Source organism: Eriocheir sinensis, chromosome 16, assembly GCF_024679095.1.
Source record: "Eriocheir sinensis breed Jianghai 21 chromosome 16, ASM2467909v1, whole genome shotgun sequence".
Taxonomy (NCBI): domain Eukaryota; kingdom Metazoa; phylum Arthropoda; class Malacostraca; order Decapoda; family Varunidae; genus Eriocheir; species Eriocheir sinensis.
In genome coordinates, this window is record NC_066524.1 from 6548398 (window position 1) to 6565261 (window position 16864).

Consider the following 16864-nt stretch of genomic DNA (forward strand, 5'->3'; position numbering starts at 1 on the left):
ATATTTCAAATTGAAAAACATAGATGAATTCAAATTTTCATTATCTCTATTTTAGAAAACTTAAAAAACCTGAAAACCACACGTTGACACGTACCTATGGACAGTAATACTAGAAACGCCTGAACCGGTGTTGTGTTATTTGGCGTCCCCACCGTCAAAAACTGGCTCTTTTGTTTACAAACACTGGTCTCTCGTGAACTGCGCATGCTCAGACCAGCAAGCGTAGACCTGTACAGTCTCACAAAGCTTTTTAACCATAATTAAGAGTTGGTGGAAGGCTGAATCAGACATACAGTACCACTACCACCATCCTCGCTGTTTCTAGAACGAAACTCTGTATGAGTTGTATTTATATGTACAGAGTGTCGTTCTAGAAACAGCGAGGATGGTGGTACTGTTTGTCTGATTCAGCCTTCCAGCAACTACTCTTAATGTGTTAAAAAGCTTTGTGAGACTGTACAGGGCTACGCTTACTGGTCTGAACAGGCGCAGTTCATGAGACCAGTATTTGTAAACAAAAGCGCCAGCTTTTGACGATGGGACACCAAATAACACAACACCGGGTGCCTTCAATACCATGGCATGCTCACAAATGAATATGGAATATTAAATTTGAGGCAGTGAATAATCATTTTTTGGGCAAAGTTAAATGATTTTTCTCTTTGATATAGTGATTTTTTAATTTAACATAAAAAAATAACCTAGTGTTTTAATATTGATGATCTAAGTATGACATCTCTTCACCGAAGATATTTCATACCCTGAAGTTTGTTCATACAACACCGGGCCACGCATGCGCAGTAGGGAGGAGACAACGGTGGGTTTTTTTCTGAGAGGCGGAAAAAAGTATCGATTATCACTAGTTTGGTTACAAAAGTAACGAAGATACCGATATATATTTAAATAAGTAGCGGATGGCCGATAACCCGATTTTGTTATCAGCAATAAAGTATAGCAATAACTTATCGAGATAATGCCCAGCTATGCTCCTCCCCTCCCCAATGCACTCAATTTTCTACTCTTGCTCACCCCTATACTGTCCATATCCCTTATGCAAAAGTTAACCAGCATCTTCATTCTTTTATTCCTTCTGCTGATAGACTCTGGAACAGCCTTCCTTTGTCTGTATTTCCTCCTGCCTTTGACTTGACCTCTTTCAAGAGAAGAGTTTCAGGACACCTCTTCTCCTGAAATCGACCTTTCTTTTGGCCTATTGTTCTGTTTTCTTTTGTTGGAGAAGTGCTTGGCAGGCTTTTTTGTTGTTTCTTTGTTTTAGTGCCCTTGAGCTGCTTCCATTGCAGTAATATATATATATATATATATATATATATATATATATATATATATATATATATATATATATATATATATATATATATATATATATATATATATATATATATATATATATATATATATATATAAATAAATATATATATATATATATATATATATATATATATATATATATATATATATATATATATATATATATATATATATATATATAAATAAATATATATATATATATATATATATATATATATATATATATATATATATATATATATATATATATATATATATATATACACAGGTAACTCGATTTACGTGAGTATTGCGTCCTTGAAGAGGTCGCGTAAATCAAAAATAATGTAAATCAAACAAGAGTTAGGTTTCTGTCGAAAAATAAATACTGTATTTTGCAGCGTATAACGCGCACCCCAAACTTTAAGACAACAATTTTGAAAAAAAAAAAGTTCTTAAAATGCTCAGAAATATGTACGGGTTAAAGAACATTGACAATGTACAGTTTCCCGAAATTTATATACTTTTGGTGTAATCTTTACTGCTTGAATTGACAAGTGTCCTTGAGTAAAGCAATGAAAATGGCAGCCGGGCTGGTGTTGTGAGAAACACATCCCCGTAAACATACTGATGATGCACAGCTTGATATCATAATAAGCATATTATTCTCACCATCACTCGTAGGTTATGACAGACAACTAGGCAAGACACAATTCACACGGTTCTGGTGACACGCGGCATGCAGCTGTTTGTTGTTTGGGTGTGGTTCTGTGGTTTTCAAACAATGCAAATGGCGGCCGGGCTGGTGTTGCGAGAAATATCTCCTCGTACATACTGATTATGTACAGCTTCTGAGATCATAATAAGCATATTATTCTCACAGTCACTCGTAGGTTATGACAGACAACTAGGCAAGACACACCACGCTTCTGGTGACACGCAGGATGCAGCTGTTTGTTTGTTGTGTGGGTGTGGTTGTGTGGTTTGTAAACAATGCAAATGGCGGCCGGGCGTGAAATAACTCCTCGTACAAGACTCATGATGTACAGTTTGATAACAAATTTACCCCATTATTCTCACTAATATTAATTATTAATAATGAACACATGGATATTTTTTTCCAATATGATTCTTTTATGTAGCTTGTACATAAAATCGTAAGCCAGCTGTGACATCAAGATCAGGATCATACAAATGGCGCCCGATGGGAAAACGGGATAACAGCAAGGCATGGGCGATCCTCCACCGATTTAATTTTTGTATAGTAGTTATTTGATCGCCCTGTATTCTATGGTAACATATTATAGGACAGCTATGGACTATGAAGGATCATTAACAATAATAAAGGTAAGTGTGCAGTTGTTATTGGATAAGACGAAACACAGACCCTTAAAAACACTCCAAAGAAGAAAAAAAACATTAAAAATTTGTACATTCAGCGTATAATGCGCAGGGCTAAACTTTCAGGCATTTTTTATGTGAAAAAGATGTGCGTTATACATTCCGTGGAGAGAGAGAGAGAGAGAGAGAGAGAGAGAATATCCATATCACCGAGATATCCAATCAGGCACTCAGTCTCAGCCTCACTCGTCTGAGAAAGAAATGAGGGACAGCATGAGCGCCTGCCTAGTATTGGTACCGGTACCGTACCATATAGCTGGTACCGATAGTACCGGTACTGGTACCGTTACCTGCCCACCACTATCGTTGAGTAGCGTGGCAGCGTGGGTACTGTATTGTTGTTCAAGTGGCGCGTGGGAAGAACTGAGCTCTGCTGTGTGGCCGCGGCTCCGTGTGAGTCCAGTTGCGTGAGACATCTGGTGGCCACTCCATAAAATATCGCGTATAAGTGGAAAAAACGTGTAAATTAAACATTTATTTGGATTTTGGACCCCGCGTTATTTAAAAACGCCAGAAACAAACTCACGTAAATCGAGTTACCAGTATATATATATATATATATATATATATATATATATATATATATATATATATATATATATATATATATATATACATATATATACGTATATCAGAGCTGGGCACTTCCGATCATCAGTCCGATCATCCGATCTGATCGGAACAGCACTTGGCGATCGGAATGCAAAGATTGGATCATCTCTGTAAAAGGTAATCAGACTGTGGAGATTGGAACTTCACAAACTAACTTCCGATCACCGATCACAGAAAAGAAAGTGGTCAACATTGTCATGGCAACAAGTGACTGTGGACTTCTTACAATTATTTTTATACACGTTGCTAAATAGCTACTTCAATAAGCGTCTTTATTTATAAAATTAAGCGATAATTACTGATCGTTAATTTATTTAATCCTGGTAAGGTATCGTGAATGAAACGCACAGGCGCAAAGTCGCTTTATTTGCTTGGCGGGACTTGTTACACGACGCCATGACAGTGTGGTGTGGGCTGCAGTAGTGGGCTTCCACTCACTCCAGTAACCGAGTGGCCTGCCCCAATTGTCAGTTATGCATTTTCTGTTGCAGTGTTACCACCCTCTAATGGCGGCAGCAGTTCCTTTTTGGAAAACCAACAAGACCTAAGCTAAAAGGGGGGCATCGCCCCGCCTCAACCCCCCACCTTCTTAACCAGGGGGAGGGCTCTGCCTTCCCTTGACCCCCCCCAACCCACCCACCCGTCGGGCTCCCGGCCCCTGCAACAAGAGGAGGAGGAGGAAGGAGGTCTCGCGAGACAGCGCAACATGCCGCCCAAACCACGGCACCAAACTAAGGCCCCATACCCCTCCCATCCAAGAACTTATCTAACCTCTTCTTGAATGTATCTATCGTGTTGGCGCTCACCACATGACTTCTACGTCTGTTCCACTCATCCATCACTGTTGGTAAACCAATTCTTGCCTATGTCTTTATTGAACCTGAACTTATCATTGCTATGTGTCCTACTCGGTGTGGTGTCATCAGCCATCTACGTATCCTAAGACATCCTATCCAATTTGCGCATGCGCGGGAGTTGTTTACAAACAAAGGGTGGATGAATTGCGATACGGCACCGTGTCTTTGTTGACTGCCTATTGCGGTATGTCCCACCTGAGTTTGTTTTTTTATCTTTTTAAAAATAAATGTTGACGTATGTTTGCTTGAAATATGAAAGTTTCTTCCTGCACCCTTTGTATGTCAGTAAATGAGGTAAATGAGGTATGTCGGTAAATGTGATAAAGGAGATAACCTGCTCCCCTTGTACGTCGGTATATATGATAAATGATGTAACCTGCACCCCTTGTATGTCGGTAAATGTGATAAAGGAGATAACCTACACCCCTTGTATGTCAGTAAATGTGATAAATGAGATAACCTACACCCCTTGTATGTCAGTAAATGTGATAAATGAGATAACCTACACCCCTTGTATGTCAGTAAATGTGATAAATGAGATAACCTACACCCCTTGTATGTCAGTAAATGTGATGAGATAACCTGTACCCCTTGTATGTCAGTAAATGTGATAAATGAGATAACCTGTACCCCTTGTATGTTGGTAAATGTGATGAGATAACCTACACCCCTTGTATGTTGGTAAATGTGATGAGATAACCTGCACCCCTTGTATGTCAGTAAATGTGATAAATGAGATAACCTACACCCCCACTGGATGGGAGCGGTTGGCCAAAGCTGGTGACCAGGAATGAATATACATCCCGCGGAGTGAAAGGGTTAAGGGGGTACGCGACACCTGGGGGGGGTGTTTTGGTCAAAATATAGCATTTTGCAAAACTGGGTTAAAAATGTTCTTCTACCATCTAGAAATAATCCCTGAGCAATGTTTCCCTCGTAGCACAAATTTTAAATGTCTGGCGTGGGTTTAACCCTTTCCTTGCACGCGGTGCGGACACGACTATCCCCTCAGGTGCAGTCGGGCAGCCCAATGGGGGATCTCTTTAAACCTCTGTATATCAAAAACTATTCATTACAGCTAAAAACCAAAACCACCATTGGAAAGAGGAGGTCCAGATCTATAGGAGTCGGTTATGCATGCCTCTCTTGCAAACGTACATGCACGTTCAGGGAGTGTTGAATGTTAACACTTGCGTCGGTGCGTGCGGGATGATCAGCCATATTGAGGGAACTGCGGACATCTCTCCTTCAGATTCTGGCAAGGGAGTATTGCCAACTGCAATAGTTACAACTATTTGGTCAAAGAATCAGTCAGGTGATAGGTGAAGCTATGCAAAAATGCCGCTATATTGGGCAAGAACATCCACCAGTTACTCGTCCGTAGATTTGCCGCGCTGGGCTGATATGATTTTCCACCAAATTTAGTGAAGAACCCACTCACTTGGCAATCCTGTGTTGTGAGAATTAGTGTTGGAACGCTTTCATACGCAGGAGATTTGAGTGCGGGTGGAGCTCTCAGCGAGCATTTAGCACCACCAGCAAATACACCTAACGCTCGCTGCGAGCGTTTAGCAATAAAAGGGTTAAATGGACCAAGTTAAAGGTTAAATTTTCTCTTTTTTTTTTTAATGGCAAAAAATCGAAAATCAATCAAATTTACGTGAAAAGTGCAGGGAATGTTGATTGTACAAGTAGCTGGGGACTTATGATTATATATTGTTGATAGGGTAAAGGAGATAGGAGTATTAAGAGGAAAAAGTGACAAAAAACACAATTTTACACCAGGTGGTGTCGTCTGCTAAAGTAAGGGCTGTCGCTCGTGGTCACCCGTGGGACAGTTGGACAAACCTATATTTTTCTGGTAGTTTTCTGTGTGTTATGAAATAATCTGCTAACTCCTTCTGTTAAAAATCATGAAATCACTAATATCATGATTGACTTTTCAATGCCTATTGAACGTAAACCGCTGCTGCCACCGCCGCAAAATAGCTCGCAGAGAGGTTCAACTTGTCTACTGTTTCCATATTTCCCTCAGAGCTCACAAAGATCACAAGCAGACAGACTAGAACAAAACCAGGCAAATTAATACTTTTAATGCTGTGTATTCCCACGGCGCGAATGCGTGGTGGACAGGAGAGTGATTAATTTCATCGGGGAGATATTTCTCGCAACACCGGCCAGTGTAGTGGACCTTTTTCTTCTTCTTTTAACCTGTAGCGCTTTGTATCGCTTCTTAGGTCCTCCTTCTCCACACTTTTATACTTCACAACATGCACTTAGGGCCGCTTTCACAGTCATTTTGTTTGCTTTGATCATTACCAATGGCGGGGGTCGCCGCTATAGTATTTCCACGTGACACTGGCCGATCGGGTGGTGGCGGCTGCGGGGTTAGCCTAGCCCCGCACTTACCATACACTCTCATCATTTCTCGCTTCGTTTGCAGCCACCACGACCCCATCGGCCAGTTTCACGTGAAATACTAAGCAGCGATCGCCACCATTGGTAACGATCAAAACAAACAAAGTGACTGTGAAAGCGGCACTTAGTTACTTAACAGTCTGCACTTATACACTTCACCCTGAACTTAGGTGTTTTTCTGTCTTTTTCTTTCCCTGATTTTACTTTCCTATGCCCTTTTGCAATTTTTCATTATTACTTTTCACCGTCGCTGCCATGCATTACAGGTCAAAAAAAGAAGAAGAAGAAAAGGAAAACAACACTGGGAGATCTATAGTTTTCATAGACTTGAGAAAAAGGTTTTTGGACTGTGATTCCACAGCACGGGGTGTTCTCTTATCTTGTTAATCAAGTAGTAAGCAAAGCAGCTCTGCCAGTCTATTTTACGAGTCTCTTGGTGGGCCATCTTCCACTGCTCCTCACTCCTCAGCCACTGCCGTCGTCTGTTTGTTTATATGCAGCCGTTCAGTACCCACGTACCCACGCTCGTACTCACAACCGTTTTCCATTCATAAGGACAACCAACAACTCGCTCCTGGTTTGGCATACGGGCAACCGCGGTTGCCCATAGCCCCAATGGTTGGACACCGCCTTTTAAGGCAGCACACATGACGCCGACGGTAGGTAGACGTGACCCGTACGTGTCAAAGCAACGCGAAAGTCGTGGCGGTAATGCGCGAAAGTCGTGATGGCAAGAATTTAGGACTAAGCACTAAACTCGAGGATCACGAAACTCGGATAGCGCGAAACTCAAGAGGGTACTGTAGGCCATAAATATATAAAATAATAAAATGAAAAACAGTAACAAAAAAAAGTTGAGCACATGACCAATGTTCGTCACCGTTTCTCCCTTTTCCAATCGCTTCACAATGTCTAATTTTACTTCCATTGTGATTTCATTTCTTTTCTTTGAAGCACTGCCATCAGAAGAGCCTGCCTTATGCTTGGGAGACATAATGAAGGCCAATAGTCAATGAAAAAAGAACATAAACCAAAGAGAGCAAAAGAATGACAAAACAAAATGGCATACGAGCGGAATGTAAACAACGCGCCAGCCTCAGTGCAATGCTTGGTGACGACGTATTCTTCCGCCACGCTCAACAAACTAGTTCAGCCAAGAAAGTTCATTATATATGAAGCAAACGTCGGAAGTTGAAACAAGAATTATTTAATCATTTATGAGGACCGCGTCATAACCACAAAAAGTCGTAAGGCGAGACCGTCGTAACCCAAGGATCCCCTTTAGTTTCAACACTGCCACACCACAGGGTACTCTCACCACAACCCTGCTGCAGTTTAATGGATAATGTCCTACCTCAAAGAAAACAGTCTGGTCAAATATGCAATCAATTACACCAAAGGCATAATAAAAATTCCTTTACATATAAAACAATTGAGAAAGCCTTAACAAATGCCTGTAAGCACCTGTAGAGATTTAATACTAAACCCCACCAGAGGGAAGTGGAAGTCCAAATTTGATGTCAACCATGAGAACACAAGCTGCAAAACTAACCTCCTTGTTGAAGAGGCGTGCATGGTCCCTCAGTGTGCCAAGAAACCACTTCCTCTCCACCTTCAAATTTTTCAGGTTATGCTCAAGAACTTGGATGAGGTGAAGAAGACGATCCTGTAAGGTACAATAGCATGTATTACAGTGGTGGTGGAGATATTCTTTGGAGAGAGAGAGAGAGAGAGAGAGAAATTTACATAGAAATTCAGACCACACAGATCCCATGGTCCAGACTAAAGCCTGGCTTGGCTAAATGTGCGGTTGTGGGGGGGGGGTTCAGCATAGGGGGTCCCCTTGTGCAGCCTTGCCGCGTGTCTCCTAGCCCGCGATGTAGAAATGTTCTAATATAAGTAAAACCATGGCAAACATGATCAGCAAATATGCATACACATTTAATCTTAATATTATAATGTATGAAAGAACAGTTAACTTATTATGGACAAGATATTTATAAGCAAATAAAGAAACGTGGCATACATATTTTACAGTTGCTAAAAAAATGTTATACTTATTATTGAGTTTCCCTTTCGTTTTGGGATGTGTAAGTAGTTTCACAATTATATTTAGATTATATCGTGAAGGAATGTACGTTAAAAAAGATGACATAAGTAAGAAAAAAATACATTCAAATCCTCGTGGCAGTAATGCCACGAGAGAGAGAGAGAGAGAGAGAGACGCAATCAACGTGGGGTTAAAAACGTGGCAACACTGTACTCCTGCTTGTTCCTCTCAGGGCACAGACACAACCGTACATTTAGCTGAGCCAGACTATAGGTGGTCTGTCCTTAATCTTAAGTGATTCTACATCAATCAGATAGCTCCAAAACTTTGCATTTCTACTTTAGTTAATATTAAGTTGAAGGAAGTGTTGGTCAAGCTTGTTTTTAAAGGAATTTCCTCGAGGTTGGGCGTTTTGAATCGTCTCTGACAGTTCTTCTCCCCTGCACAGTTGCTATCCATATACAGGGGCATTGTCTGCCCTCATATGGAGTATGCATATCATGTGTGGGGGGGCTCTGCTCACACAACTTTGTTGGACAGAGTGGAGTCTAAGTCTCATCAGCTCTCCTCCTCTTACTGATAGTCTTCTACCTCTTAAATCCCGCCACCATGTTGCCTCTCTTTCTATCTTCTATCGATATTTTCATGCTGACTGCTCTTCTGAATTTGCTAACTGCATGCCTCCCCCCCTCCCGCGGCCTCGTCACACACGACTTTCTACTCAAGCTCATCCTTTTACTGTCCAAATCCCTTACGCACGAGTTAACCAGCATTTTCACTCTTTCATCCCTCACGCTGGTAAACTCTGGAACAATCTTCCTTCATCTGTATTTCCTCCTGCCTACGACTTGAATTCTTTCAAGAGGAGGGTATCAGGACACCTCTCCTCCCAAAATTGACCTACCTTTCGGCCACTCCTCTTGACTCTTTTGTAGGAGCAGTGACTAGCAGGCTTTTTTTTCCTTATTGTTTCCTTTTTTTTTTTGCCCTTGAACTATTTCCTCTACTGTAGAAAAAAAAAATCAGTCGTGCTGCACTGGACCACTGAAGGTTAGAGCTTATTTCATTCTCACACAACAAGGTTGGTGAAGAAAAATTTCGAGCAGTCTGACTTTACTTGTACTATACATTTAAGTTTTGTGCCATTATTCCTCATTCGCAAAATGTCATCGGTCATAAACAATTCTGATTTGTCCAAATTCATAAAGCCAGCAAGTCAGGGGTGTGCCATCTTTTCACTTGAAGGGCCACTATTAAAGAATCGTATGTAATGGAGGGCCGCATATCAGGGTGTTTAAATGACACTATAGTAAAAAACAACAGCAAAATTAGTCCTTTATTTTGAACATATGAAAAACATTGTGTGGCATAAGAAGCGTTAACACAGGATATGTGAATGTAATATATAATACAAAATTATACAAAAAATAAACACTCTTTTATCAACCAAATTAGCACAAGATTCTCAAAGCAAAATGCTCCTGATTTTTCACATATGTATCTAATATGGAGATTTCCTATGTAATATACTTGAATTAATAGACATATCTTTGCCTTCTTTAAACAACAAAATGAAAACCTAATCTAGTGGGATGGCTGGCATTTGGCCCCAATGGCCCCACTGTACGATATTTAGTTCTGAACTTTGAAGAGTCAAGCCGCACTGTACGATAATTAGTTTTGAAGGATCGGGCCGCACTGGAAGGTCTTAAGGGGAGCATCTGCCATGTCTTTAATTATTAGCATATGATCCTGGGGTGGAATTCACAAACATACTCACTAATTATGAACTAACATAACTATGCACTATTGATTTAGCGACCGACATTAACGTCAGATTCACGAAGCAAACCTTAGATGGTAGTTAGAGGCGCACTAAGTCAGCGAGGCCGCTGATTGGTTGATGACGTCATTGGCCTGGCAGCTAACCACAAGCATGTTCACAAAACCGTCAGCCAATCATAGGGAGCCCCTTCCAGCTGGCGTTTCAAAACTACCCGTTCTCTTTTTCCATTTTCTTCCTTTTCAGGCAAACTGTACTAAATCGTAATCTAGGAACTTAATTATTTCGTCGTTTGCTGCACATTAACGTCAAGGTAACTCTGCTGTTCGATGTCTTGTTATCTAAGAACATGCTTAAGGGGAAGAAAAAGAAGATAAGGAGGAGATTGTGGGAGGAAGAGAGCAAATTAAAAATAATGTGGCACATATATCGAGGCAGACATGAACCAAGGACGGACGGAAGGAACGAGGGAAAGTTAAGACTGTCTTGCCATATCTGCAGCCCAACTCATGGGCTGTCACTCGAAAAAGGTCCATGGTCCCACGGAGGGACAAATGTAGAGATGGATGGATGATTGAATGGATGAGGAGGTAGGTCTGGCAATCCCCCGGCCGGGCGTCGGTGTTGCCATACCGCCCACACTTATCATATGCCTCTCAAAGTGTGTATATCTCATCATTTTATAAAGAAATGGGCTTCCTCTACTCGCAAAGTTATATTTCAAGTTGAAAAACGCAATTTATGAGCATTTATACGTAAATATGATAATATTGTTAGCGTTTACTACACCTTCAAGGCAGCAGTAATTTAATAACATATTTAGCATCACACAGAGCGTGTTAAAGCTTTGTTAATCGCGTGCTAACCTGTGGCATCATCGATTAGTTGGTAGTTATTACCGCGCGAGCTTTGTGAATCTCAATGTTCTCAAAACAATATCTCTGTCATCTAATGACCTATGCTGCTGAAAAAAATTACCAAAGAAACTTAAAGCAGAATCCAAAAGATTCATCCAGACAAAGTTCTCAATTTTGCTTTTGTTATATGATGGTATTTTTTTCAATTTTGTTGGTGTATCAAACGATATTCATTTTTTTCCCGACAATTGTCCCCCAATTGAACAAACACTCTGGATGAAAACCTTGCGCTTCAGCTCCTCTTTCCAATGATGTATTTTTTATTAAAATTGGTCAAATAGCAGCAAAATTATTGCAGAAAAACTGACACTAATCCCGTTTTCTAAAAAGGAGAGTTAAAGTCTGTGGACTTAAAAGAGATCGCCCTTTAAACCTAGATGCCTTCCCGGTTGGTATTCTTTACTGAATTCCAGTTTTTTCTTTGTTTTGAAGGACTTCGTGTGTCTGATGGTGTCCTTTTCATGGAAATCCTGGTCACGAGCCGACGTGCAACACTTATCTCTGGCTTCTCCGGGGTGACTGATGTATGTGCCAGCTCTGCTGCCTCCAAGGCCATTGCAGATGCTAGTTTGCTTCAAGATGCCATATGAATATTCTTTTAAGCCATTTTCTATGCTAAAACATGATGATGTATGCACCTGTGTATGAATATAGCTTTGTTTAGTGCCAGTAAACCTTCTTGAGGGGCCTGGAAGGTGGTCGGCCCCAACCCGTCTTGGCGCAGGCAAGTGTTTTATAGTGACGAGAGTGACGAGCAGAAGAGGGGGGGGGATTCAGCCATAACTCTGTCATTTTTGCTTATTTCTTTATATTTTGTCACAAGCTAGCCGAGGGATGTACGAAGACATATGAATTTTTTCCTTTTTTTTTTTTTAAATCCACGGCGGACACTCCCCTCAAGGGCCGCATAGGGGCCGCAGGTTGCATAGGGCTGCATTAAGTATTTTAAAACATTCGAGAGAGAGAGAGAGAGAGAGAGAGAGAGAGAGAGAGAGAGAGAGAGAGAGAATGGAGGCAGGGCATAAGCAAATCAGCTGATTGGAGGCAGAGTGTGCTGTACCCAATCGGTTTCCTAGTTAACCCACGTGCTCCAACTGTTTGTGGACATTTAGGTGGTGGTCTGGCTGTACCAGAGCCCCTCAGTGCTCAGTGCTGCAGTATGTACAGTCGCGATATGAAGTGATGTCGCCGCTCTCAAAATGTTTCGTACGGGAGCATTTGAAGGCAACGGAAGTGATGTGTATTTATTATTTATGTTATAATGTTCCCTTTTAATGATAATCTATAATACGTTGTGATGTAAAACACGGTAAAATAACACAGTAGTACCTGAATTACAATTATACATTCGTTTTAAAAAATGCGACTGCGAATGTCATGTGTTGTCTTCAGTACTGAAGACAACCTTGAAATGATTTAGCTCACGTCGTTTGCTTATCTTTGCAAAACAGTTGTTATACGTTGTTCAGATTTAGGCGATATATATATATATATATATAACGTATATATATATATATATATATATATATATATATATATATATATATATATATATATATATATATATATATTTTTTTTTTCTGGGTCATTCCATGAACTGTCTTCTGCAGTTATTAATACACACGCACAGTATGACACGAAGGGAATGGACAGTTACTGGTATTACTTTGCGTTTTATTGATTAAGAAACGATCATATAATAAGGTTTCACATTAAACACCTTTTATTCACTATGATGGCTTCTTATCATAAGCATGGGCACTGGAATATATAGTAACATTGCTCAGTAACGATGATGAATGAAGAATGCCTTCATAGGTAGGGTTGCCATATCTAAACTATCAAAATTCCGGACGCCTCTACGAACACTCGACCATAGCCTAATGTTTGGCAACGCTGCGATTAGCCTACCCGCCCGACCACCGCCTCCATTTCAAAGCCATATATTCTTATTTCCCCACCCTCCTCGATTATTCTATGGCACTTATAAGCTGTGCACATGTTCCACTGATTACCTCCAAGCATTAGAAGTCTACATGAAGCTTTTGTCATCGTTATATTGACCAAGAAAGGCAATGATGTTTGCGATCGGCGACAAAGAGTGAGTTACAAAACACGACTGTTATGAAGCTATATATTCTTATTTTTCCATCTCCGACTATCCCTCGGTAGTTATAGGCTGTGGGCATCTTCCCTTGATCACTATCATGCATTAGAAGTCCACGGAAAGCTTTTGTTATCGTTATGTTGACCACGAAAGGCAAAGAGTGAGTAAGGGCTGAATAATAGGTATGGTGCGCAGGCGATGACGTCATCATCAAACGAAAGTATAAATTAAATAAATTACGCCATCCTAGTTTAGGATATCGACTAATTATGCATGTCCTATATATTGTGCATATATTAGATTTATTGTTGTCAACAATGATCATGAAAAGATAATTTTACTTTCTATTTGAGTAATATGTCGATATTTGGACTTCATTTGACTCTTTCCTTGGTGAACGAAAACACTTTGTGTCAAAATATTTCGACAAGTCTTCGTAAGGCATCATTGAATATTTCTTTTCTATTTCTTTTCTAGCTTGTAAAATACATTTAGTTAAGTTATGATGAAGATACAGGAAAATAATGGTATTCTTGAAAATATATAACGATACTTGCGTGATCGAAAATAAACGTACACGGCGACATCACTTCATATCGCGACTGTACATATGTGCATACTTTTTTTTTTTACAGCTAAGGAGACAGTTGAAGGGCGTAAATAAAAAAATAAAAAAAGGCCCACTACTCATTGCTCCTGAACAGAGGTCAAAGGAGGCAGGGGATGCATCTGAGTGTGTTTGGGGAGGCGGTGGCTGAGTGGATGGTGTGACGGCGCCGCGTCCAGGACGACACAGGTTTGCCCAGTGCCATTAGCTGGAATTTTTCAGTCTCCGCCGAGTGGCCTAAGACTACTCACATGCTGTCCAGAAGACCACCTATCAACCCAGACTCTAGATTCTAGGATCAAAGATGAGCTCCGGGGGGCAGCATGAGCCAATGCAAGATGGCGCCACTATAAACACTTGCCTGCACCCCAACGGGCTGGGACCGACATATAAAGCCTAAAAGCACCATAAACAAAAATGTAAGAAAAAAAACAACTGTTTGGTTGAATGAAATTACATGGAGAACTTTCAGAATATACCCCAGGTGTCCTGAATTTCCACTTATCCGGCAGCACTGAATCCCAGCAAGTCTACAAATGGCAAGTAACTTGCACCAAGTTATGTGCATGCTTGACTTGCCTCTCTCCTTGCTCCTTGTAAATGAGCCCCTACTATCGCCGCCCTACTGCCGTGACAATACATAGTCAATTTATTTACAGATATCAGCCGTTCAGCTGCTTATAGTTACGATCCAGTTTTTTATTATCCATTTCATATTATTGCAGATAAATCTCGAGTTACGACATATGTGACTTACAAACACTTGCACTTATGACGAGGCCAAGAACAACAATAATACTAGGTATAGGAAATTTGTGTGATTGTTGTACACTTTACAAATTTTTAGTTTAAGATATTTTGTCAATGATATAACAAAATTATGTGAATGAAACAATGTAAACTGATGAGTTGCTGAGTAAACAAAAACAACCATTATGGACAGCATAGCTTGGTTCAGGTGCTTAGGATGACATTGTGTTGGACTGCAGAACTGACATTGATATTGAACTATAACTGACCTCAATAGGTTGGACAACTGTGACTAGTTGCTGAAGGACTGTGGTGGTGTACAGGGACAACAGTTCCACAGAGTCGAACTTGAAAAGTTCACCATCACTGCTGCTGTAAGAAGAGGAGCATCATAATTTACATACAAATTTATATGGCCTAGTCTAGAGATGCTAGCTTTTAGAGGATACTCGGTACTTTTCTGAGGACTTACATGTATTGTTGAACAAGCCAATAACTTACCGTATACATTTAACCATAAAAATTCAAGTTGTTTTAATCATTAAGCTTCTGCTAACTGCATAATTATTGTAGGTTGTTGTCAGTATGTCTCACTGGTGCCTAAGACATGCAGTTATAAATGAAAATCTTATATGAGTGACATTGCAATGGCATGTATAGAGCTAGCTGGTGCCTCCATCCTAGGACTTTCACCAACCATTTTTCTCATTGAAACCTTCCTTTCAATGACTGTTCTAAACTGAAATAATAAGAACTCTAATTCAATCAACACGAGCAATGTAAAACTTGCCTAAAGAGTTAATGAGGTGATTGGTATGATGGTTCCTCCAGAGCTTGCACATGGCAGCCACTGTGCATTACTGCTCAGTCCATCCCAGTGCTAGCCCCTTTTGCCCACCTTATCCACCTCACAAAACCCTTCCAAGCCAACCCTCACAACTATTGGTAACAGAGGCACAACTATCACACACACACACACACACACAACTTTAATCCATAGGGCATGAGAACTTTTGACCTAGTAGGTGAACCAGCCACAACCCTGTATGAAATAATAACACAATTTGTCCAGCTTTGCCTGAGACTGCCAACCCACATGTAAACACAGCATTGAACCAGAGGTGTGGAGTTGGAGTCGGAGTCGGACTCGGTGGAGTCGGCTACTTTTGGCCAGAGTTGGAGTTGGTAAAAATATCTCTGACTCCGACTCTTTAACATAATCAATTCTCGTATAACGTACTTGGCTGCACTACTAGAACAGTGTTGCCATTATACAAAATTTTTCCACAAATTTGTTTGAGGCAAGTTTTTGTGTGACTCTTGTGAGAATTTTTTTTTTTAAATCATGTAATATGGATTTGTTTTTTTATGGAAATGCAGATTATTAATCTGCGAATTAATGAAATAAATTAATAGAGCTACACGATGTCGTATAAGACGTACCCAACAACACGTGCTGTTCCGGGCGAGTCTGATTCCTGTAATTTACTTGTGTGCGTGTCCACTCAGAACTGAATCTGTGCTAGGCTGCTCAGAGCTCAGAATCAGGTTGTGTTTTAAGTACAGCATGTTCATTATGAGGTCTGGATGTCCAATTCATGCTAAGCAAAAAAGATCAGGCTGAATCTGTGATCGTAGTATGAATTGTAGTGTAGAGTGAACTGAGTGTAGCTAATGTGCAGCATGGCATGGCGTGGATGGGTGTTATGTTGTATGCTGTGGATGGGTGGTGTATTGTTTGGTGTGGATGAGTGTGACATGTGATGTGGCTGTGGCTGTGACTAGGTAATATGGTGTGTGGTTTTGCTGAGTGTGGTGTAAATTGTGATGTAGCTGGGTCTGAGGTGTGATGTGATGTTGCCGGGTATGGTGAGATGTGGTGTGGCTGTGTGTGATATGTGGTGTGGTGTGGATGGGAGCAGTGTGAGGTGTGGTGTGGCTGGGTAAGATGTGTGGTGTAATGTGATGTATGATAAGGTGTGGCTGGGTGTGATGTGCGAGAAGGCATGGCTGGATGTGATGTGGTGTAGTGTGGCTGGGTAAGGTGTGAAGTG

General features: G+C 40.6%; 1 protein-coding gene across 5 annotated transcripts in view; it reads right to left on the reverse strand.

The window, feature by feature from the left end:
* The window catches only part of LOC126999218 (uncharacterized), a 152070-nt gene that overhangs the window by 122385 nt on the left and 12821 nt on the right, over nucleotides 1–16864 (reverse strand). For 3 of the 5 annotated variants that reach the window (XM_050861549.1, XM_050861548.1, XM_050861546.1), the window contains exons 2-3: nucleotides 15080–15182; nucleotides 8149–8262 (exon numbers count right to left, since the gene is read on the reverse strand). In XM_050861549.1, the coding sequence (XP_050717506.1) occupies nucleotides 8149–8262; nucleotides 15080–15182 (217 nt within the window). The remainder of the gene's footprint in view (nucleotides 1–8148; nucleotides 8263–15079; nucleotides 15183–16864) is intronic. The other 2 variants (XM_050861547.1, XM_050861550.1) reach the window with 2 other exon arrangements.